The 24,357-nt window shown below is 45.1% G+C and overlaps 3 protein-coding genes across 7 annotated transcripts in view; 1 reads left to right on the forward strand and 2 right to left on the reverse strand.

The window, feature by feature from the left end:
• Positions 1-1,038, forward strand: part of RNF123 (ring finger protein 123) — a 28,651-nt gene extending 27,613 nt beyond the window's left edge. For both annotated transcript variants that reach the window (XM_063115439.1, XM_063115440.1), the window contains exons 36-39: positions 61-203; positions 340-434; positions 541-626; positions 705-1,038. In XM_063115439.1, the coding sequence (XP_062971509.1) occupies positions 61-203; positions 340-434; positions 541-626; positions 705-825 (445 nt within the window). In that variant the 3' untranslated portion in view covers positions 826-1,038. The remainder of the gene's footprint in view (positions 1-60; positions 204-339; positions 435-540; positions 627-704) is intronic.
• Positions 5-3,605, reverse strand: GMPPB (GDP-mannose pyrophosphorylase B). Of its 3 annotated transcripts, none has more exons than XM_063115445.1 (10): positions 3,504-3,605; positions 3,255-3,388; positions 3,050-3,130; positions 2,910-2,958; positions 2,631-2,773; positions 2,098-2,256; positions 1,933-2,011; positions 1,732-1,859; positions 1,466-1,648; positions 5-1,384 (listed from the first exon to the last, which is right to left on the reverse strand). In XM_063115445.1, exons 2-10 carry the CDS (start codon positions 3,381-3,383, stop codon positions 1,253-1,255), a joined length of 1,083 nt encoding a protein of 360 aa, XP_062971515.1. In that variant the 5' UTR covers positions 3,384-3,388; positions 3,504-3,605; the 3' UTR covers positions 5-1,252. The 3 variants fall into 3 exon arrangements, with proteins under 3 accessions (XP_062971515.1, XP_062971513.1, XP_062971512.1); XM_063115443.1 differs by having other exon boundaries at positions 2,098-2,331; XM_063115442.1 differs by having other exon boundaries at positions 5-1,648.
• Positions 3,606-4,028: 423 nt separating this feature from the next.
• IP6K1 (inositol hexakisphosphate kinase 1) overlaps positions 4,029-24,357 on the reverse strand; it is a 51,916-nt gene continuing 31,587 nt past the window's right edge. The window contains exons 2-6 of one of the 2 annotated variants that reach the window (XM_063114011.1): positions 23,577-23,922; positions 15,554-15,764; positions 10,325-10,506; positions 7,905-8,080; positions 4,029-7,349 (exon numbers count right to left, since the gene is read on the reverse strand). In XM_063114011.1, the coding sequence (XP_062970081.1) occupies positions 6,816-7,349; positions 7,905-8,080; positions 10,325-10,506; positions 15,554-15,764; positions 23,577-23,799 (1,326 nt within the window). In that variant the 5' untranslated portion in view covers positions 23,800-23,922 and the 3' untranslated portion in view covers positions 4,029-6,815. Of the gene's footprint in view, positions 7,350-7,904; positions 8,081-10,324; positions 10,507-15,553; positions 15,765-23,576; positions 23,928-24,357 lie in introns of both variants that reach the window. The other variant, XM_063114010.1, reaches the window with a different exon arrangement.

Consider the following 24,357-nt stretch of genomic DNA (forward strand, 5'->3'; position numbering starts at 1 on the left):
TTATAGAGATTAGGATGAGCCCCAAACTTTCTGACTACCCTTGCACCCTCCCCTACCTAGGACAGAGCGAGCCACATCAGTGCTCCTGGCTGATCCCTGCTTCCAGCTTCGCTCTATATGCTACCTCCTGGGGCAGCCAGAGCCCCCAGCACCTGGCACTTCCCTGCCTGCCCCTGACCGGAAGCGCTTCTCCCTGCAGAGCTGTGAGTGGGCCAGGGGCGGGTCAGGGAAGAGATTTGGGTCAGGAGCCTGAAGAAGAGCAAATTCCCAGACTGGGAATATGCAAGAGACACCAGGTTCTAGGACCACATTTCGCCTGACACCATCTACCCTCCCCAGATAAAGATTACATCAGTGCAGAGGAGCTGGCCCAGGTGGAACAGATGCTGGCACACCTGACCTCTGCGTCTGCCCAGGCAGCAGCTGCCTCCCTGGTGAGTGGGGCCACAGCATGTGGGCCTACACCACTTGGTAGCCAAAGTGTATGTCCACACATCTGGGCATCCAACCCCAGCCTACCCTTCACCCTCCTCCCTACAGCCCACCAGTGAGGAAGACCTCTGCCCAATCTGCTATGCCCACCCCATCTCTGCTGTGTTCCAGCCCTGTGGCCACAAGTCCTGCAAGTAAGTGGGCCCTATGGACTTGGCAGGGGGAAGCAGTGGGGATACACAGGACAGCCTTCATCCCCTCCCCTGTCGTAGAGCCTGCATTAACCAGCATCTGATGAACAACAAGGATTGCTTCTTCTGCAAAGCCACCATCATGTCTGTAGAGGACTGGGAGAAGGCAGCCAATACAAGCAACACCTCTTCAGCTGCCTAGCCCATGTACCCTGCACCATCTTGGAACCTCCCCTGAACCCAGACCGAGGCTTGGCCCTATTTATGAGCTCCTTTTGCCCTGTCCCCCACCCTGTCCAACCTCCTTCTTGCCTGTATGTAGCTTCATTGGTGGGAGCCCAACCATGGCCCTAATTGTGCCTGAGCTTGACTTTCAGTCGGGGCTACAGTGAGCATTAAATTATTATTCCATAAAGCCCTGGCCCTTCTTGAGGGAGTGGGGTTTGTGGGGTGGGCCCAGCAGGAATCCTGCCAGTTTATGTCCATGAGAAAGGGCAGGTGTCCAACAGTTTTGGCCTTATCCAATCCCTCCCAGGCACATGGCAACAAGTCCAGGGTTTTCTGATGTGCCAAGCCAGTGATCTTGCCGATGGGGGAAATAGGGGTTTGGCCAGCCCCATGGCATCCCTTCACATGATGATGCGAGGCTCCGGTACTGATTCGCCAATAGATTTGTGAGGCAGTACACTGGCTCCGTTGAGGTAGAGCTCGTCGTTAACTATGACATCCTCACCCAGCACTGTCACATTCTCCATGCGCACCTTGGGTGAGAGAATAGGCCTTACCAGTGAAGCAGGTGCATTCCCTGTCCGCTCCCTACCTGTCCCAGCCCACAGGCTTACCCACTGGCCAACACGGCAGCGCCAGCCTACAATGCAGGACTCAAGCCAGGAGTGAGGGCGGATGTGGGCATCCCGTAGCACTGTGCACCGCCGGATGCACACACCATCCTCTACCACCACACCAGGACCCAGAGTCACATTGGGGCCAATGCTGCAGTTCTGGCCAATGCAGGCACTTGGGTCCTGAGAATGGTGGGGAAAATACAAGTTGGCCACTTGTCTCCTAAGACTGAGGGGATTAATGATGGGCTGGGCAAGGGCCTCACCACCAGCACGTTGCCCACAATGCCAGGGCCTGAGCACAGTCGCTCAGGCTGCTTCTGCCTCAGTGACTGCAGGAAGAGGCACATTCCAGTGAGGAAATCCTTGGGCTGCCCAATGTCCATCCAAAAGCCTGTAAGGAGGGATGCATCAGGAGGCTCAGCCCAGCCACAAACTACCTCCCCCCTGTGGCCTCCCTGCCTCACCCTGCAGCTCCATGGCATATAGCTGCCCCTCCTTGGCCATAACAGGGAAGACCTCCTTCTCAATGGACGTGGGCTGCAGCTGTGGGAGTGGGCAGCTCGTGAGCAGGGTCATGGCAGTAATGGCCTGCCCCACCCCAACCCACCCAGCAGCTGTCTCCTACACACCTGGATGCGCTGCAGCACCGCAGGGCTCAGGATGTACATGCCTGCATTGATCTTATTGGACACAAACACCTGCGGCTTCTCCACGAACCGGTGAATGCGGCCTGTGTCAGCCTCACACACCACCACACCATACTTGGAAGGTTCTTCCACCTTAGTCACCTGAATGCAGGGGGACCTCGGGCCTAGTCCAGTGTTCCTGAGTCTTGATATCCAGGCTGTCCCAAGTCCCAAGGACTGTGACCCAAATGCTTAAAGATACATACTGCACAGCACTGTACCCATAACATAAGAAGGTAATTCAAGGCTAGAGGGGCTGGTTCAGTTAGCTCAGTTGGTTAGTGCATGGTGCTGATAACACCAAGGTCCAGGGTTCGATCCCTGTACTAGCCAGCCGCCCAAAAAAAAGGTGGAGGGCAGGAGAGGCTAGGCATAGGAGGTGGGAAGTGGGAGGATGCGAGGTGGGAAGTGGGAGGATGCGAGGTGGGAAGTGGGAGGTGGGAACCTCAAAGGAGAGGTAAGGCCTGGTTCCTTACCAGGATGGAGCCCTCCTGGCCGTGGTGCTGGTGGAACTGCACCATGGCTTGGAAGGGGAAATCGCAGATCACATCACTGTTGAGGACAAAGAAAGGGTCTGCAGTATCAGAGAGCAGGTCGCGGGCCAGCGCCAGGGGTCCAGCTGGAGGAAGGGGACAGGTCACCACCTTGCTGGGGGTCTGAATCCATGGATACAGGCGCAACAGGCCCCATCCAGACTGGGTCTTACCCCTTTCCTCGCCCTAAACCCTCCCCTGAGGACCTTCTTGTCTACTGACCTGTCCCCAAAGGCTCCTCTTCATGGGACATGGAGATTCGGATTCCCAGCTGCAAGGGGGAAGCCACCCCGTCAGGTTCTCCCAACAGGGTGGAAAGTTGAGCAGGGACCAAGGGAAAGGGCCGAGAGTCCACGCCTCACCCTCTGCTCCTGCGCCTTCATTTCCTTCTCCAGCACCTGAGACATGTAACTTACGGCCAGGATCACGTGATCCACGCCTGCCTGTCGGACAGAAAAACGCGCCCGGGCCCAAAGGCGGGTTCAGCCTGAAGATAAGGGCGCCCCTGACCCCCAGTCACTAGCCGTACCTCGTCCAGCCAGGACAGACCCCGACGCTGGGTCTTACCGCGACCAGCGCCTCCACTTGGTGCATCAAGATGGGCTTATTGCAGAAATCCACCAGTGGTTTCGGGGTGCTCAGCGTCAGCGGCCGCAGCCGCGTCCCATATCCGCCCACCAAGATCAGTGCCTTCATAGTGCCTGCGGGCGACAGGAAACTGAGTTCTGGGCTCCTAGGTACCTGAAGCCCACTTGGACGATCCCCGCCGCACACTCCCGCCGCACTGCCCGGCCCCGCGCCTTTCACCAGACTGACCGACTCTGGTTCCACCTCGTCCGCCCGGTCTGCCCTGACGCCGGATCCAGGGCCGCCGCAACCCAGGACACGACACAGGGTGGAGAGCTGCGGGCCCCAAACTCAGGCCGGCACTGGCGCGGCAGTGACGTAACCCCTGACGGGCCAATCGGCTGCCGTATACGTGGCACGGCCGCCGGCGTCGCAGCGCTGAGACGAGGCGCCGCGGCCGACTTAGCCAATGAGAGCCCGAGCGCGCCGGGCTGCCATGGGGACCGGGACCCAGACCCGCGGGTCAGATATCCATTGGCAGATCCAAAGGCGGAACTGGCGCCAAGAACGAGGCCTCATTCCATTCTGGTGCCAAGGTACGTCACGGTGCGTCCTCTTCCAGCCCCGCCTCGCCCACCTAGTGCTCCGCCCCGGGGAGGAGACGAGGGAAGGGACCCGAGTAAGTGAGGTGGGGTTATTAGCTGTGCCAGGACAGCCTACCCGGAAGCCGCGGGAGTTTCACAAAGACGCAGACAAACCTCAGTTTCTAGCGGCTTTATTTTAACGTATATGACCTCAGACACAAGCGGGGCGGGCAGCGCTAGGTGTACAGAAAGGGTGGGCTCGGCCCGAGCACCCCCTCCCTTACACGCAAGGTCCCGAGGAAACGCAGCTGTGCCGAGACGTGACTAGAGCCACGTGTAGTATCCGGACGCAGGCCTCGGGCGGTGCGGACAGGCTTAGCTTCCAAGAAAGAGTAGAGAGCGATTCCCAGAACATGAGGTCTTACTGTTCCCAAAGCAAAGGAACCAGGTCCTTCTCAGGGTTCTCCTCCCCTTTTTTTTCATTAAAATATTTTTTAAATCAGCACGAACATAACCAAATTGTACAGCTTTAAAGTTCAAAGCAAACTGCATCTAGGGAACGTGCACGTGGCCAGCTGTGAGCGCATATGCAGCGGCTACTGACTAGCCCAGGCCCCTTGGTGGGAATTCCCACGCCCACTGCATAGGCCCAGAGTCCCTAGCAAGTTGCTGCACTGGTCCACTTTCTCTTCAAGCACCGCCCGTCCCACTTTATACCTGCCCTGCCCCCGGGGGCTGGTGTCAGCTTGGCCCAGGGAAGCACTATAGAGAGGGGTCACCTGAGTGCCCCAACCCATGATCCCACGTTGCACTTTGGTCCCAAGTTGGGGCTGGGAAGGCAGGGCCTGGCAGGGGCGGCATAAAGTGTGTGCACACACTCTTACCCACCACCCATCAGATAACAGAACTGGGTCTGCAGGTGTCAAAAGTGCTGAAAAAAGGGGCCCTGCTCTAAGGGGAAAGCAGCAAATCCCAGGCCTTCCCCACTTTTTAATGCCAGGAAAACATTGAACCTAAGTGGGTACAGCCTCTCTCACTATGAGGAGCAGCAGAAAGGGGCAGCATCTGCTCCCACAATCTAGGAACTTGGGAGGCACAGAACTTACCCAACAAGTGGCCTCAGACCCTTCTGTTTTATCTTCTACACTGCCAGGGAATGACTACAACACTAAGGAAGAGCTACTGCCTCCCATGGCTAAAGCCAAAGAATGTTACAGGAGAAAGGATGGTCATTACTGACCAGAAACAGGCAAGGTGCCCTTCCCAGCCCCAAGGAATGGGAACCTGCCCACCACTGGCACCAGGTCAGAGGGCTGAGAGAGACAGGATCCATTTAGGAGCCCATTTAAGAAGCTGCATCTTAGAGACCATGAAATTAGTCCACCAGTTACCAAGGCGTCTCACAGACACGGGCTGGCAGGTCACCTTTACTGCCAAAACAGGGACATGCCAAAAATGACAATGACAGTGGCCCTAGGCTTGGAGAGGGTGCTAACCTTGTCAATGGCTGAGTGCAGTGTCACCTCCTGTCCACCTGTGTTAGAGGCAGCAGGTCTCTGTGCCATTAAAGGTTGGCAAAAAAATGACTAAAACCATGGGAAAGGGTTACCCCTTGAGCCTTCACTGGCCCACTGTCACATGTTGAGGGCCATACTCCAGGCCCAAGAAAGGTTGCTGGGCCAGCAGAGGCACACCACCTACAATTCACTCTGCTACTAGGGCTTATAAAAAGGCAACACCTGCTGAGGAAGGGCACAGAGGCTAAAGCTCTCCTCAGAGATGAGAAAGAATATTTTACGGAGGAAAGCATGAAGAAAATCAATATATGTATAACAATAAACAAGGCTACACCCCAGGGGAAGGATCCTAAGAGAAAGGGGCTGGCAGGTGGACAAATGGACAAACTGACAGACCCCACAATTAATCAGACAAAGCTCTGATTAGCAGAATCTGCGCACCAGCATCTAGGGCCCAGACAATGTCCCTATAAGCAGACTAGCTTAAAAGTTCCTCCAAGCCCAGGGACTGGAGTGCCTCAATGGGCTGCTGCCTTGAGCTGGGCCTGGGGAAATGTGAGACCCTGAGTGGACCACAGCCCTTGAGCCCTGGGAGGAGCAGCCCATACAGAGGCAGCACAGCTGCCAAAACTAGAGGAGAAAGACTCCCACCCACAGCATGAGAACTGCAAATACTGTCTGGGCCAGAGACACCAGAGGCTCTGAGGCCTACTGGGACACTGACTCTCCTAGGCAAACAGAGCTGTACCCCCTTCAGCGGAGTAGAAGGTGGCCTCCTTAGGCAAGGGATCTTGACGAGAGAGGTTGGCTGGGGTTGCGGGCAGAAGAGGAGCAGGTTCATGTGCCAGTGGGTGCCTGGGGAACCCAAGGCCTGCCCTGTGCCATGAGTTGGCTTCAGCTCAGCTTCATAAATCTAGTCCCTTATCAAGGTCAGAACCAAGAAAGATGGGATCCAGCTGTGTGCAGTCAGTCCTGTGACATCTGTTAAAGAGCTGGCTGAAACCCACAGCACAAGACTGGAAAGCCCCTAAGAGATGGGCCCCCAAACCCCTCTACTTCTGGGAACAAGGGATGAGTGGGCATGGAGGGGCCCTGCACCAGCCCAGCCCTACAGCCATAGGACCCCCCCCCCCCCAAAGACCTGGGCAAGAGAAACCAGTGTCCAAGGGCACTCTGTCCCTGCTGCCAAGCCCACCAGGGGCACCTCTTCCTTACTAAGTCAGCCTGGACACAGCAGTCAGTCATAGAGCTAAGGAGCCTGGCTAAGAGGACATATGTTCTGCCCTCCTTCACTTTATATATATGGATTCCAGGCTACAGCTAAAAACATTTCTTTTAGTTTACACCAAAGAGAAATATAACCCTTTAAAAGCAAGTCTGTGTGTCCTCACGGCGAGTTTGGAGCAATGGTCCCTGCCTGCGGGTGGAGAGGAAGGGGTTCTGGAGGCCCAGTACTGGGCCTACTGGTTCTCGTCCCGCATCTGTTCCATGATGCTGATGAGGTTCTCTAGGCCGAACACATAGCCTCTATCTGGCCCGTCATGCACGGTGGGGTCATCTCGGAAGCCCTTGAACGTGCTGTGTGCAAAGTCAATCATGCGGACATCCACCTTGGGTGGAGAGGAGGCACCTGCCTCGGGGCTGGTGCTGCTGGGGCTGCTGCTGGGACCACAGGGTGCCACCACCTCAGAGAGCCCCATGTCCAGGTGCTTGAGACGCATCTCAGACCGGCGGTCCAGGCAGGACTCAGCTCGGTACTCCTTGCCATCATAGATGACAAGAAGGGAACTGGAGTAGAAGCGATAGGAGGCCTGCCGCTCCAGCACAGCTTTCAGGCCCCGCAGTTTGCTCAGGATAGGCTCAAAGAGGTCACATCGCAGGTCTAGGCCATTGTGCAGGTACTGATAGAGGGCATTGCGGAAGCCTTCAATGGAGAGCCCACGGCCATAGTACTTGTTCCTACAGAGGTAATGCCCTGTGTCCAGCTGGTATACCTGAAACCCCAGGAGACAGACAAGGTGAGTACCAGGGAAGTCTGACGACCTCATAGCACCCTAGGCAAGCACTGTCTGGAAGGTACTCTGACCAACCTGGGCTTTTCTGCTCTCCCCTCCAACTGGAGCAGGACAGGCCACCTTCACCCTGGGGTTTCCCATCACAGAACCAAGAGAGAAAGAAGAGAGCCTATGGGTTCCTTGCCTTCACCTTCAGAGCCCTTCTCTAAGCTGCCCTGGGGCTCAGCTGGACTCTAACTAGGAAAATCTTGCTGATAGATAAGAGTCTTATTTGTTCCAACATTGAGGCAGAAGGCTGTCACAGTGGCCCTGCACCTGGAGCCCAGATCAAAGTCAAAAGGTAAGGACAGGAGGGCTCAGGAAACACACTTGTAAGGACAACATGCTCAGTATCCTGTGGGAAACTCACCCTCTCAGAGGAGATTCCAGACTAATGTGGGCCAAGAGAACACTTGGTATGGGTGGCAGGCATGTATGGGCACCACCCAAAACATGTAAGCAGAAGCACCTAGGCTCTCACCAGGGGTTACTCACCTGCATGCCACAGACCCTGACACCCAAGGTAGCTGATGTGCTCTGCTCGCACTTCCTCATCTGCCGGGCCGCCTTCTCAGCTGATGCGTCATCACCATGCTGCCGGGTGCCCATCTTCAGGTCCAGCACGCAGGGGTACTTGAAGTGGTGCACCACGTTCTCAAGCAGGAGGAACTCTGGGCCATGGTTAAGGAGAATGAACCATACTCACCATCAGCGCCGGCCAGGAAAGCACAACCAATGTTTTCTATAAAAGGGGGAATTCTCTTCTAACGTAATCTGTATTCACCTCACAAACTCTCAAATGTGGGTTTTACACTGACATTTCTTAACAAAATTTTTGTGGTAAGATACATGTAACACAAAATTTACCACTTTCATCATTTTAAGCATCCAGTTCAGTTGCATTAAGTTCATATTATTGTGCAACCATCACCACTAACACCCCATCTCCAGAACTTTTCCATCTTCCCAAACTGAAACTCTGTGCTCATTAAACAGGAACTTCTCATTCCCTGTTTCCCCCAGTCCCTGGGAACCTCTATTCTACTGTCTCTATAAATTCACCTATTCTAGGAACCTCACATAAATGGAATCATAATATTTAGTCCTTTTATGTCTGGCTTATTTAAGTTAGCAAAATGTTCTCCAGGTTCATCTGTGTTATAGCTTGTATCAGAACTTCATTCCTTCTCATGGCTGAATAATATTCGTGTGTGTGTGTGCGTGTGCGTGTGCGTGTACCACATCTGTTGATGTTATTTTAATTTTTCTTTATATCTATCTTGCAGACAACACACAAACTTGCAGACAACACACAAACTAAAGATTTGGATACATCCCATCAGCTTATCATCAGTAAACCAAGGCCCCGCTCCAGCCAGCACCTCACCCAGGCCTAAGAAATAGGGAAGACATCTTTGCAGCACTACTACAAAGATGAGGAAATCAGATTCTAATATTTCCAAACAGGAATCTTTAGAAAAAGCTGGGCTGAGGGGCTGGCTGGTTAGCTCACTCAGCAGAGTGTGATGCTGACAACACCAAGTTCAGGTGTTCCTATCCCTGTACCAACCAGCCACCAAAAAAAAAAAACAGAAGAAGCTGGATTTAAATTTCTATCTTGCCAGTTTCTCACTAAATTTCAAACTGGTGTACTATACATTTAAACTTATCCCTTAATACTTCTAGGACCTTATGCTCAAAACAGCTCCATGGCCCTAATCTCCTGGCATTTACATCCTCATCTTCATTCAAATATACTGTGTCTGCAATAATCTCATTTTTATTTGAACTTTTATATAAAGGTATTGGCTTATCACATGTCTGCCAAAAGTCAATGGGTCTCACAGCTCAGGCTTAAATCCATATTTGGATGCTAAAAAGCAATCACATCTGGGAGGACAGACACTCGGCATCACTCTGATTATGAACACTTTAATACTTCCTAATCCTTTTAAAAGTAATTTACAGAAAACTATTTAAACTTGGCCTTTAATCAATGCTTTTGCCTTCTGTAACCTATAAACAAGTGATGATAAAATTTGAAGAATACTGCAGAAGTATCTTAACAGTGCCTGACAGCATGAACTCTTAAGTCTTGCTTTGGCCACTCACTAGCTCTGGGTACAATACTTAACCCCCCGTGCTTCCATTTCCTTATCTGTAAAATGGAAATAACAATAGCTCCTCCCTCAAAAGATTGCTGTGAAAGTTAACTGAATAAATACATAAGTGCTTGACACACTTCCGCTCAGTTTCTCAGGAAGCATTAGTTGTAATCTGTCTACTGCTTCAAAACACTAAACAATTATAAGAATTCTCATTCCACAATATTTTTAAGATCTTAAAAACTATTTCATGTTATACAGGTATGGTGTTTATCATTAGACTAAAAAACCCACCAAAATCAAACATATTATTTTAAAATTATTAATCTTTTGGGAGGGGAGAAATACGCATCTGCACACATGCGTGCACATACAGATCTCTGATTCTAGACATGCACTGGTCAACATGGCAGCCATCAGCCACACGTGGTGATGTAAATTTAAATTTTAATTAATTAAAATTTTAAATTCAGTGCCTCAGTCATAGTAGCCAAACTGCAGCTATGCAGTACGGCCAGTGGCTACCATATTGAAAAGCACAAATCAGAATACTTCCACCATTACAGAAACTTCTATTGGACAGCACAGTTCTAGACTGCCAAGTTTTAAGCTTCAGTCTTGCCATGTGCAAAAAGCAGAAAAAACATGATGAAAGTAAAAGAAGGAAGAGAAAGAGGAGTCCTTGAAAAAGGGAGATGAGAACAAAGAGGTGCCCCTAGACAGAAGGATCTTGGCCATGGGTCTGAAAGGTGCCTTGACATGGGACCCATGGTCCCAGTAGACATTGTGAAGGAGAACCAATAAGGATACTGTAGAGCTTTCGGTCCTTGGACTCAGAGCGCATGCGGCTCAGCTGCTGCTTGTGACAGCGCAGGCTCCAGGGGTTGTGGCTGATCTTCTCAGAACTCAGACCGCTGTTGCCATCTAGCATCTGGAAAGGGACGTCTGAGTGGCTGTGTAGCTCCATCTTCGGACTCTTTGCCTCCTGGGAGCTAAGAAGGAAAAACGTACACATCGCTAAGGGACTCAGGCAAGTCATCCTCTGGGGTCTCACCACTGGGTAAAGGAGAGGCCTGGATCAGGCCTAATCTGCCACCCCCAGACCCTGCTGATGGGTGGCACAGAAGCCTCAGATACTTGAGCCAATAAAAGTGAGTATTAGTAGTGTTCTTTGTGTATCTCTGAAAGCTGTCTGAAAAATAATTCTTTGTGTCAAATTATATGATGAAGATACCACTTCACATCCATTAGGATGGCTATTATCCAAAGAAAAAACTGGGGTCGGCCCGTGGCTCACTCGGTAGAGTGCGGTGCTGATAACACCAAGGCCACGGGTTCGGATCCTATATAGGGATGGCCGGTTTGCTCACTGGCTAAGCGTGGTGCTGACAACACCAAGCCAAGGGTTGAGATCCCCTTACCGGTCATCTTTTTTTTAAAAAAAAAACAAACAATAAAAAAACAAAGAAAAAACTGGAACAAGTGTTGTCCAGGATGTGAAGAAACTAGAACCTTCATACATTGCTGGTGAGAATGTTAAATGGTGCAGCCACTGTGAAAATCAATTTGGTGCTTCATCAAAAAGTTAAACATAGAATTATATGGCGCAGCAATTCCATTCCTAGGTACATACCTAAAAGAACTGAAAGTCTGGATTCAAAAGGATACTTCATGCCAATGTTCACAGCAGCATTACTAATAAATAAAAGGTGGAAACAACCCGTGTCCAACAACAGATGAATGGATAAACAAAATGGGGTATATACATACAATGGAATATTATCTAGCTATAAAAAGGAATGAAATTCTGATATATGCCACAACATGGATGAACTTGAAAATACTGTGCTAAGTTGAGGCTGGCTGGCTAGCTCAATTGGTTAGAGCACAACCTTGTAATACCATGGTCACAGTTCAGATCCCCGAATCACCAGCTGCAAAAAAAAAAAGAAAGAAAGAAAAGAAAAGAAAAGAAAACATTGTGCTAAATGAAATAAGCCATACAAATATTGTATGATTCTACTCATGTGAAGTAACTGCAAATTCACAGAGACAGAAAGTAGAATAGTGGTTTCCAGGGTCTAGGGGAAGGAGAAACAGAGAGTTAGTTGCACAACCATGTAAATGTACATAATAATGACACTGAATTGTATATTTAAAAATGGTTGAAATGGTAATTTTATGTTATGTATATTTTATGACAATAAGAAAATAGTTTTTAAAACCATGCACTGAAGATGTGGTTTCACGCTATTCAAACAAAGAGTAGAGCATGGGATGGCACTATCAAGAACATAAGCAACTTTCTTATCTTTATCCACAACATCTAAAATAGCTTCTTTTAGTAAGATTTAAAGAAAGTATGTGCTGGCATCATGCTTATGAATGTCTGTCGGTCTGCATCAGGCCTAGAAAAAGGAGGAAAACATCAAAGAATAAAAGCAGGACAGTCTACCTTGAGCAGACCCTGAAGATACTTGTGTTTCTCTGGACAGGGTTTGTGCCTGTGGAAAGCATGAAGCCATTTGAGTAAGGGAATTTTATTTCTAAAATAAGTCAAACCACAAAAAGGCTTTTGTGAGAGATGCTTCAACTGAAAATATTGGAACTTTGCCACAATTTCATTATGTCCCAGCAGAAAAGCCTTTGCTTGAAGTAACTGGTAATACTGTTTATCATACTGACAAGCCAAGAAAACCACACCACTGGTAAAGCCATGTGCCCTGGAAATTGCAGAGCAAGCCGCGGCACAGAGCAGAGGCAGAGCACTGCAGCAATTTCAAATGTCACTCCCTTCTTTCCTTTAACTGCAGAATGAGTCATACAGATTCAAGCTAACCAAGGCTAGTGTCTGCTGGAAATGCTGACCCTCCCTAGAGGGTGGCTGAGCAAACTGTTTGACATGCTAAGAGGCACTGACAGAAACCCCATTTCCCTTTTTTTTCTTTTTTCATTTCCCATTTCCCTTTGACTGGAAGTAGCAGAGCCCACCAATGCCTCTCAGCTTGACAAAACCCTCATTTTCTTCTGGTAAGCGTACTACTGAGGCCATTCGCAAATGCCTTTTCTGTGATCCCCTTTAGGAAAAGCAAGGTTGACTTATTTGCCAAGTAAACCCAAACAAGTTCTCTGTGTATGGATGGAGCCTCCATGGTACTTGGTATCACCCTTATCCTGGTGAAGAAACAAGCTCCACTCCTGGAGTGACTTATAATCTCTGCTAAAAGGCCAGACAAAAGTCTGATCACTGCTTCACCTTCAGAATAAGGCCTTGTACCTGGACACAGGCAGACCTTGATGTTATTCTTTTTTTTAAAGATGACCAGTAAGGGGATCTTAACCCTTGACTTGGTGTTGTCAGCACCATGCTCTCCCAAGTGAGCTAACCGGCCATCCCTATATAGGATCCGAACCTGCGGCCTTGCTGTTATCAGCACCTAATTCTCCCGAGTGAGCCACGGGCTGGCCTGACCTTGATGTTATTCTATGGTCACAGGATTTTCACCAAATGACTCATGAAGCAACTTCTGTACCTTTGGAGGACAAAGGAAAGCCCACTCTAAACAGCTACTGAGAGAATCATCAATTGCCAGCTGCAGACTTGGGGACTTGCGGAAAATTCCTTGTCATTTGAATGACCAAGTTAGGTCCCTAGTCTTCAGTCAAGAGGAAGCCACTTAGGTAGTAAGAGGAAAACACTACAAAAAGTGCTTCTGGGGCTGGCCGGTTAGCTCAGTTGGTTAGAGCTCAGCCTTATAACACCAAGGTCGTAGGTTCAGATCCTTGTGCCAGCCGCCAAAAAAAAAAAGTGCTTCTGCAAGTTGGACTCCATTTGTCCACAAGAATGTTTAACGTATGGATACCCTGGTTACTAAGAAGTAGATGTGAAGCCTTTTTGCATCAGAGATACAGACCTGACCTCAGTCTAATGACTGAGATCACGGGAAATGACACATCACAATCTCAGCCAGAGTCTCATGAGGTTCTGTGCTGCTCGATATCAGCATGTCCTCAATCCATCAAAGTGAGTAAGGAGAGCTGGAATAACCTGGGACTTTACAAAAATTAAGAAACTAGGGAGTGCAGCATATGGTGGTAAACCGATCTGATGTCAGGGATGAACTATGTACTGCCACACCTAAGAAAATTCCCAACTTCAACTTTTTATTTTTTTATTTTTTTAAATTTTTATTATTTTTTTTTTATTTTTATTTTTTTTCAAAAAGATGACCGGTAAGGGGATCTTAACCCTTGACTTGGTGTTGTCAGCACCACGCTCACCCAATGAGCCAACCGGTCATCCCTATATGGGATCTGAACCCGTGGCCTTGGTGTTATCAGCACCACACTCTCCCGAGTGAGCCACAGGCCAGCCCCAACTTTTTTTTTTTAAAAGATGACCGGTAAGGGGATCTTAACCCTGGACTTGGTGTTGTCAGCACCATGCTCTCCCAAGTGAGCCAACTGGCCATCCCTATATAGGGATCTGACCTGTGGCCTTGGTGTTATCAGTACCACACTCTCCCAAGTGAGCCACGGGCCGGCCCCCAACTTCAACTTCTAAGTCAAGTCACAGAGCATCTTACTCACTGAAACTTATTTTTGAAAGAAATTAAATATGAAGTAATTTAATCATATAATTTTGATGTCACTTTGTTTTAGAAGATCACATCATTTTTAGTTCACATTAATTTATTATTTTTACAATTCGGTGGTTTTTTACTATATTCACAAGGTTGTAAAACATCACCACTACCTAATTTTCAGAACATTTTCATCACCCCAAAAGCAAACAGTGGCCACCATTAGCAGTCACTATTTCCCACTACCTCTATCGCCTATCCACTAACAGAAAGCAACCACATGCAAGTTTTCTCTATCAATTTGCTTGTTTTGAACATTTTACAGAAATGGAATCATACCGTATATGGTCTTTTGTGCCTGGTTTCTCTCATTTAACATGTTTTCAAGATTTATTCTTGTTTTGTAGCATGTATTAGTACTCCATTCCTTTTTTATGGCTGAATAATATTCCGTTGTACGGCTATATCAAGTTTTGCTTATCCACTCACCACGTGATGAACTCTTACATTATTTCTACTTTTTGGTTATTAGGAATAATGCTAAGAACATTTGTGTACAAGTTTTTTGTGACTATATATATTCAATTCTCCCGGGAATATACTTAAGAATGGAATTACTGGGTTTAACTCTTTGAAGAAATGCCAAATTGTTTCTGAAGTAGCTGCATCATTTTACATTCCCAGCAACAATGTAGGAGGGTCCCAATTTCTCCATATTCTTGCCAAAACTTACACTGTCCATCCTTTTGATTATACCTATCCTAGTGAGAATTCACATTAATTTTTACATGAAATATAAATAAACATAATTCTTTGTGAAGACTATTTTCCTAATCTACAAGAAAAATCTATTTCCAATGCAATAAACTAAATTTTAGGTGCAGGGAAAGGGTTAATGACTGATATCAGATTGTCAGAGAGGTCTGACACAAAACTGTTAGTGAACACTAGTCTGGATGGATTCTCACAGCCTTTGAGCTTGGACATCCTGCAGGTCAGAAAGCATTTGAAGCCTCACTGTGGACCAATGCACTTTGACTTTCTGTCTTGTGGGCGTGATACTTAACAGAAAGCCAGAGAACCTATTGTCACCAGCACCCTGCTCCCAAGTGACTGAGAGATCTTCACTCTCTCTACCAACTACAGCCAAACCCAGAAGGAGATATCACTGAGGTGGAGTAACACACAGGGGCAGCCACACCTGTGTAGGTAGCCTAGAGAACACCAGCCATCTTCCCCAATCTTGATCCCTGCTTCCCATGATATGTCAGAACTCTAGGCTGGCTGGTTAGCTCAGTTGGTTAGAGCATGGTGGTGATAACACCAAGGTCCAGGGTTTGATCCCTGTACCAGACAGCTGCAAAAAAAGAAAAAAAAAAGAATTCTAGAGATGTCCTGAGTGACTGTGCCCGTGGGTTGAGACATGCACCTGCAGCTTTGCTGGCCACCTTCTTACCTCTCAGAGGTCTCATGAGAGAGGCTGGCTTTCTCCTCCTTGTGGTCACTGCCACTGCCTGACCGGTGCAGACTCCGGCGGGAGTGTTTGCGCCGAGGTTGCTCCCGTTCTGGTGTGTCATCCTGTTCCACGGTCTCACTTTCCACATAAGGGTAGGCCACCAAGTTGATGTAACCATCGCTGTCCCCCTCAAAACAGACAGATACCACACCTGTTGAGAAGAAGGAAGCCAGTCAACAAATGTCAACACAGGCAGGGTCCATGCAGTACAGACCATCGGCACACACTTTCCCACAGCACAGACATCACCTGCCCTGAACCAACTATAAATTGATGTAGGAACAAAAGCCAGCACTCTAAGTCTGCTGCTTACCTTTGATCTTGGGTAAATCTATATTTATTTCCCATTCTCTAGCCCTCTTAGCTTAAATTATTGATTGCTGTACTACTCAAAAGAACTGTGTTCTCTAGGTGCTATCCACACCTGACATAATTTAACCTTCTACTTATTTAACTGCTTTATGATGCTGCTATTTCCTGTGTCCTCCTCTGCATTCGGTTTCCTATTGCTTGACAGTATTAGCTAGACAGACATCAATATTTCTCTCTCCAAGATAGTTCCAAAAATATGTGTTCTGCCCAACCTGAGTATCACACTCTCCTAATCTCACCACACAGAACTTCCACCCGACATCTCTAAGGTGAAACACGTTTTTGTTTTCCATGCTGTACCCATGGAAAACAGTTTGTTGTGTCTATTTCTATCAAACAGGTTGCTTGGAATTTCTTCTGGGTCATTATCAAAGGAGTTAAAATACAAACAATACCCAGAAACCTAACTCAAAAAGAAGGTCTTAAAAAAAGAAAAGGTCCAGCCGTGCTTCCATAACCGCCTTCTGTCAACTACATTTCTACTTTTATACTCTTGGTGTGCACAATTGGCCCTATAATCTGAAAATTAGTGAGAAGCATTTATGAATATGTCAATATGACAGACCAAGAATATTCTTCTCCTGGGCCCATTTCCTTCACCAAGTGACTGCCCCAATCCCTGAGCCCTTTAAGAAGAAGAATCCTTCCAACATCAAGGTGAAATGGATTCCTTCTTCCCTCTTACAGTCCCTTTACATTGCTTAAACTCATGCCACCACTTTACAGGGCTTCGTATATGTATCTTGGCTTTCTTACACAGAAGGCTGCCTCTCCTGTGGGTTACCACCTTTGTATATTCCTCTTTTTGCTTACCGGAGCCTTGATTTTGTTCAAGTTTAAATGTTCTCTGGTCTACAACCTTGCCTCCTGGGCTCCCCCTCATGCTCTGATCTATAGTGTCTTCCAGGCCTGCCACACAGCTCCCATGCTGGGCCCTGCCCTGCTGCAGCTGACCCAGAGTAAAAGCCATTCTTTCTATGAACATCTACTTTTCTCCTATGTTGATTTACTCTTTGTTTGCCTGAAGTACATCTTCAAGATTCTTCCTAAGAAAGGGTGTTTAGGAGATCAATTTTCTGAGGGCTCTGATTGACTGATAGTTTGGCTGAAGACAGAATTCTACATTGTGTGAAAATACACTTTTACTTCTTCGTTACCGATGTTTTTTATTTCATTTTCTTACCTACTGCACTGGCCAAAACCTCCAGGAAAATGTTGACTAGAAGTGGAGAGCATGGGCCAGCCCGTGGCTCACTTGGGAGAGTGTGGTGCTGATAATACCAAGGCCACGGGTTCGGATCCCATACAGGGATGGCCAGTTAGCTCACTTGGGAGAGTGTGGTGCTGACAACACCAAATCAAGGGTTGGGATCCCCTTACCGGTCATCTTTAAAAAAAAAAAAAAAAGAAGTGGAGAGCATGGACAACCTTGTCTCATTCCTTGGACTTAAAGGGAAGCAATCGTTTCATCATTAGGTATGATGCTAGCTGTAGATTTTTCATAGATGCCCTCTATCAAGCTGAGGAAATTGCCTTCTATTCCTAGTTTGCTAAGAGTTTTTGCTGCTGTTGTTTTATCAAAAATAAATGTTGAATATTGTCAAATGCTTTTTTATGCATGTATTGAGATAATCATAGGGCAGTTTTTTTGTTGGTTTTTTTTTTTAGAGTTTGTTAATATTGCAAATTACATTGATTGATTTTTTAGGTTAAATCAAACCTGCATTAACTCAGATAAACCCCACTTGGTCATGACGTATATGATCCTTTTAACAACTTGTTAAATTCAATCTGCTAAAATCTTGTTCAAATTTGTTACTGTAGGTTCATAAAGGATATTTTATTTTCTTGTAATGAGCTTACAGAATGAGTTGGGAAGTATTCCCTCTTCAATATTTTGTAAGAGCTTATGTAATATTGGTAGTATTTCTTTCTTAAATATTTAGTAGAATTCACCAGTGAAGGCATCTGGGCCTGGAGTCATCTTTGTGGGGATGTTTTAAACTCCAATTTTAATTTGTTTGAAAGGTAGGGCTATTCAGATCATCGACTTCTGGAGTGACCTTTGGCAGTTTGTCTTTCAAGAATTTTGTTAATTTCATCTAAGTTGCAGAATAATTACTGGTATAAAATTCTTCATAATATTCTTTTATCTTTTAAATATCAGTAGAATCTGTAATGACAATACCTCTGTCATTCCTAATACTGGAAATCTGTGTCATCTTTTTTTCCTGATCAATGTGGCTAGAGATTTATCAATGCTATTGCTCTTCTCAAAGAATCAGCCATTGGTGTTCAATGATTTTCTTTATTCTTGCCCATTTTTCTATTATTTGTCTTTTTCATATTGACTGCACAAGTTTATATATTTTTTTCTTGTAAACTAATCCTTTGTCAATTATCTATGTTGTAAATATCTTTACCCTTCATTTTTTTAAAAGGTATGTTTTGATGAACATAAGTTTTTAATTTTATATAGTTAAATGTATCGTTCTCTCCTTTTACAATGAGCTCTTTTCTTTTTGTCTTGCAGGGCCATCTAATGCTATACTGGAAACCTTTAATACGTTCTGCAAGCACATACCACTCGGCACCCCAACATACCACTGGCAGACAAAGAGCATCAAACCTGATCAGGGGAGAAATGCCTACAGGAAGAGCAGAAAGATGCCTTTACCAAGAATATGTGAGATTTGGTAATAAAATGAGTCATCCAATCTACTATTTGAAAAAAAAACTTTTTTGGTTCTAACATTTTTTTACCTCGTCACACACACCTAATTAGAATGGAGGTAGAAATATGAAAATCAGTGTTTGTTTGTTTGTTTTGTGGCTGGCCGGTACAGGGACCCGAATCAATAGTCTTTTAATTCATCTGAAAAAAACCCTAATTTTCCTGGCATTTGTGAGACTGATTTAAGTAGATACAGGTTACATTTGGGTGGAGGTTTTGTTATTATTTTAAGTTATACTTTTTAATTACTTTTTAAATTGTGGTGGAGTTTTTTTTGTTTTTTTTTTTTAAAGATGACTGGTAAGGGGATCTTAACCTTTTGACTTGGTGTTGTCAGCACCATGCTCTCCCAAGTGAGCTAACCAGCCATCCCTACATAGGGATCCAAACCCACGGCCTTGGTGTTATCAGCACCACACTCTCCCAAGTGAGCCACGGGCCAGCCCTAAATTGTGGTGTTTTATACAATTCAAGGGTACTTCAAAAAGTTCTTGAAAAATACAATTAAAAGGTATTACAAATCTTTCCAGTACCCTCGTGTGTGTGTGTGTGTGTGTGTGTGTGTGTGTGTGTGTGTGTGTGTGTGTGTGTAACACATAAATTTGCCATTTTAACTGTTTTATTTGTTTGTGTGTGTGTTTTGTTTTGTTTTGTTTTGGCAGCTGGCTGGTATGGGGATCTGAACCCTGGACCCTGGTGTTTATCTCTCCTTTTCTTTTCTTTAATATCTGTTCTTTTCTATTTTTTCTTCTATCATCATAATTCTGTTAAATGATAAACTAAGGCAAATTAAATTTTTAACGAGTTTATTTGAGCATTCAGCAATTCACGAATTGGGCATCACCAGACTGCAAGTGGTTCAGTGCTCCACTGGGGGTGAGAGGTGAAGGAAAGAGGAAATTTATAAAATGTTTTCAGAACCAAGACAAAGAAAATATATCTGATTGGCCAAAGTGGAAAGTCCCTAGTTATAGGCTAATTGGTAGTTTCTGATTGGTTAAACGTAAGTTTCCTTTTACTGTTTACATTGAATTGGGTTTCAATTTACTTACATATGTCAAAGAACAAAATTATAACAAATTTAGTTAAAGACCTCAATTGGCTTTATTGCAGTTCTAACCGGCAACACATTGTTCCATAAAATAGAATAAGTATTCCCCATTTTAACCATTTTTAAATGTACAATTCAGTGGGCATTAAGCACATTCACAATATTGTATAATCATTATGATTACCTATTTTGAGAATTTTTTCATGACCTCAAACAAAAACCCTGCATCCATTAAGCAGTAACTCCCCATTATCCCCTCCCCCTAGCCTGCAGTCACTGAATCTATTCCTGTCTCTATAGTTTTGCCTATTGTAGATATTTTATATATGTAGAATCATACAATTTTTGTCCTTTTGTGTCTGGCTTACTTCACTTAGCATAACGTTTTCAAGGTTCATCCAGGTCATAGCATATATCAGAACTTCACTCTTTTTTGTGGCTGAATAACATTTTACTGCCAATATACACCACATTTTGTTTATTCATCTATTGTTCACCTTTTGGCTATTGTGAATAATGCTGCTGTGAACATGTTTTTACAAGTATTTGTTTGAACCCCGGTTTTCAATTCTTTTGGGTATATACCTAGGAGTGGAATTGCTAGACCATATGGTAATTCTCTGTTTACCTTTTTGAGGAAATGCGTTACTGTCTTTCACAGTGGCTGCTAATGTAAGAAACAAACAGTAGAATAGACATTTTTCAAAGGAAGACACAGGAATGGACAACAGGTACATGAAAAAATGCTCAGCATCACTAGTCATCAGAGAAATGCAAATCAAAACCACGTTGAATATCATCTCACCCCAGTTAGACTGGCCATTATTAAGAAGACCAAGAATAACAAATGCTGGCGAGGATGCAGGGAAAGGGGAACTCTTCTACACTATTGGTGGGACTGTAAATTAGCACAGCCATTATGGAAAACAGTATGGAGGTTTCTCAAACAACTACAGATAGAGCTACCATATGATCCAGCAATCCCACTACTGGGATTATATCCAAAGGAATGGAAATCATCATGTCAAAGGGATACCTGTATTCCCATGTTCATGCAGCTCTATTTACAATAGCCAAAATATGGAACCAACCTAAGTGTCCATCGACACATGACTAGATAAAGAAATTGTGCTATATATACACAATGGAATACTATTCAGCCACAAAAAAGAACAAAATTCTGACATTTGCAGCAACATGGATGAGTCTGGAGAAAATTATGTTAAGTGAAATAAGCCAGACAAAGAAACAGAAATACTGCATGTTCTCACTCAAAACTGGCTACTAGGAAGGAAGGGAGGAAGGGAGGGAGGGAAGGAGGGAAGAAGGAAGGAATGAAGGAAAGAAAAAAAGAAAAGACCACAGCAATACACTGAACTTTCAGAAGGAGAGAACAAACCTAAGGATACTAGAGATTGCGGGGAGGGGGGTGGTTTGCAAAGTGATAGGGCGGGCAAAGGACATAAAGAAATTTCATTATTTGTAAGAATGAATATGCTAATAATAAAGTTAAAATTTTCAAATAAATAAATATTGCATTAAGGGCTAGGGCTGGTTAGATCAGTTGGTTAGAACACGGTGTTATAACATGAAGGTCAAGGGTTGGGAATCCCTGTACTGGCCAGCTGCCAAAAATAATAAATAAAATTGCATTAAAAAAAAGAAACAGTAAACAAACATATAAGCGAAACTATCATAGACTGTGGTGAGTGCTTTAAAGAAACTAAGTAAGTTTCTATAACTGAAAATAATAAAATTTCCAGAGCAGAACACTTAATATAGGATGATCAGGGAAGAAACATCTGGGCAGACCTGAAGGATTGAAGGATAAGGAGCAGCTGTGGACAAAGAGCATTGAAAAGAACATTCCAAGAATAAAGTAAAAGTAAAGACCCTATGGTTAAAAACAAAACAAAACAAAAAAAACCCTGGGGTGTTCTAAAAACTAGTTCACCTCCTTTTGCCAATTAGCGGTTAAGAAACAATCCAAATTCAAATATGATCAAAAGACTTGAATAGATATTTCTCCAAGAAGATATACAAATGGCCAATAAGCACACGAAAAGGTGCTTAACATCATTAGTCATTAGGGAAATGCAAATCAAAACCACAATCAGACATCACACACACCCACTAGGATGGATATAAAAAGAAAAGAACATAACAAGTGTTGGCTAGGATGTGGAGAAACAGGAACCTTCGTACAATGCTGGTGAAAATGTAAAACAGAGCAGCCACTGTGGAAAAAAGTTTGGAAGTTCTGCAAAAAGGTAAACACAGAATTACCCTATGATCCAGCAATTCCACTCCTAGGCATATATCCAAAAGAACTGAAAACAAGGACTCAAACAGATACTTGTAAGCAAATGTTCACAGCAGCATTATCCACAACAGCAAAAATGTGGAAACAACTCAGTGTCCATCAACAGATGAATAAACAAAATGTGGTATATATACTTACAATGGAATGTTATTCAGCCATAAAAAAGAATGAAGTTCTGACACATGCTATAACACGGATGAACCTATAAAACAAGCCAAGTGAAATAAGGCAGACACAGAAGGACAAAAACTGTATGATTCCACTTATATGAAATAGCTATAATAGGCAAGTCTGTAGAGACAGAAAGTAGATTAAAGGTTACGAGGGGCTCAGGTGAAGGGGAAATGGGGAGTTATAGTTTAATGGGTACAGATTTTCTGTGTTCTAGAAACAGTGGTGGATAGCCATGCAACACTGTGAATGTATTTAATATCACTAACTTACACACTTAAAAGTGATAAATTTTATGTTACGTGTATTTTACCACAATAAAAAAAAAAGAGCTAAGGAAGCAAAAGTCAATTCTGATATGGATTGGTTTTCTAAATCAAAACTCCCCTTTGTAAAGAACGGTGTCAACATGACTGAAATCACACAGCTTTAGAAAAGTTAAAAAGCAGAACACAAGAAATATAACATATACAATGGAGAATCATAAAAATGTATTAACACAGTGACAAAGATCAGATTTTAAAATAAAGTATTGAATTTAAAAATAAAGTTATTTTTAGATCTTAACTATTAAATTTGTTGATAGGTACTCTGTGTAGTATCATATTCGTGGGGTTATTTTCTATAAAGCTAACTTATATTTTATTTTATTTTATTTTATTTTTTTATTTTTATTTATTTATTTTTTTTTTTGCCTTTTTCGTGACCGGCACTCAGCCAGGCCGGTCCTATATAGGATCCGAACCCGCGGCGGGAGCGTCGCCGCGCTCCGAGCGCCGCACTCTCCCGAGTGCGCCACGGGCTCGGCCCTAACTTATATTTTAAAAAGCAAATTATTTTTCCTTCAAATGTTAGGACTTCCAGACCCCAGAAATTCTCTGAATTACTTGCCATCAATTCATTCACTCAGCACATACAGACAAAGGCTCCACAGACCCTCTTGCCAGCCGTCCAACCGCCTTATCTTGGCAAGTATCAATTCATCCTCCTATGGAGCCAGAGAAGTGTTTCCCCCTTCTCTCCTAAACCATCAGAGCAAACTGGGGAAATCTTGACAACAGCATGCTCTTCTCCACCAATGGGACTTAATGCTGTAAGTTTTTCTCAGGTTTACCCATCGACAAATTCAATACTTAAGATCTAAAGACCTTGCTGATGCTTTTAGCCTCTAATTTTTCCCAACAAATTAACTTAGCTGCTCTGAGACAACAATGACTTATAATTACATCAGATAGCAAATAAAACAAGGAAATGGAGCCACGGGTCTATAAGCCCAAGCCTGCCTTTCTCACTAAACTGGCCAGCGACTGACCTTTGTACTCAGGGGTGAACTCCTTCATTTCGGGAGGGAGGGACTCGTAGAAGCGCTGTTCCCGGGAGATGAGGGGCTTGCACACAGTGTGGTCGTCGTAGCGCATCATGCTGCTGTGACCGCCCACCTGGTGGATGAAGGGCTCCAGGAGGACTCCTCGGTCTCCAGCCTGACTTGCATTCTTGCCATACTGCCCCACTTCCATGGTTCGACAAACACACATTGCGTTGGGGGCCAGCTGCACACTGAGGGCAGAGGATGCAGCACATGGGCTACAAAAGGAGAGCTAGATAGAAGGTCCTGGAGAGCTGAAAGCCAATGGTCAGAGTCTGTTCAGCTTATTATTCTGTCCTACAGAAAAGAAGAGAGGAAGAGGGAATCAAAACATCTAGCGAGTCACAATTTCCCTGTCAATTTATAACCATGAATGAGAGCAGGGACTCTGTTTTGTTCCCTGATACGTGTATCCCCGGCACATACAGCACTGCCTGACACATGAGGCAGTTCGTAAATTTTTGTTGAATGATGCAACTTTGGTCTCCTCCATCTGTTTGTACATAGAAGCCCACATTTTCTTCCTTTTCTAGTTCTTAGATCCCTTCTTAGTTCTCTAAAAGGTTTCATTTTAGAGCTACAATATGTTACAGACAACAGGAATTGTCCCAGTTTGCTTCAAATCCAAAGATGAAGAGATCAGGAAAAAATAAGGCAACAGGCATTTGTTCTGTTTGGACTTCTCATGATATCCAGTCCTAGTAGGGGTCTCTCTCTGATTCAAAGG

The sequence above is a fragment of the Cynocephalus volans genome, chromosome 11 (assembly GCF_027409185.1).
Source record: "Cynocephalus volans isolate mCynVol1 chromosome 11, mCynVol1.pri, whole genome shotgun sequence".
Classification (NCBI taxonomy): domain Eukaryota; kingdom Metazoa; phylum Chordata; class Mammalia; order Dermoptera; family Cynocephalidae; genus Cynocephalus; species Cynocephalus volans.

Coding starts and splice junctions, on each gene's coding strand:
- GMPPB (XM_063115442.1), bottom strand. CDS start 3,383: ATGAAGGCACTGATCTTGGTGGGCGGATATGGGACGCGGCTGCGGCCG. Junction 2,774..2,909: donor AGAGGAGCCTTTGGGGACAG/GTCAGTAGACAA, acceptor CCCTTCCTCCAG/CTGGACCCCTGGCGCTGGCC. Junction 2,012..2,097: donor CGGTGCTGCAGCGCATCCAG/GTGTGTAGGAGA, acceptor CCACTCCCACAG/CTGCAGCCCACGTCCATTGA.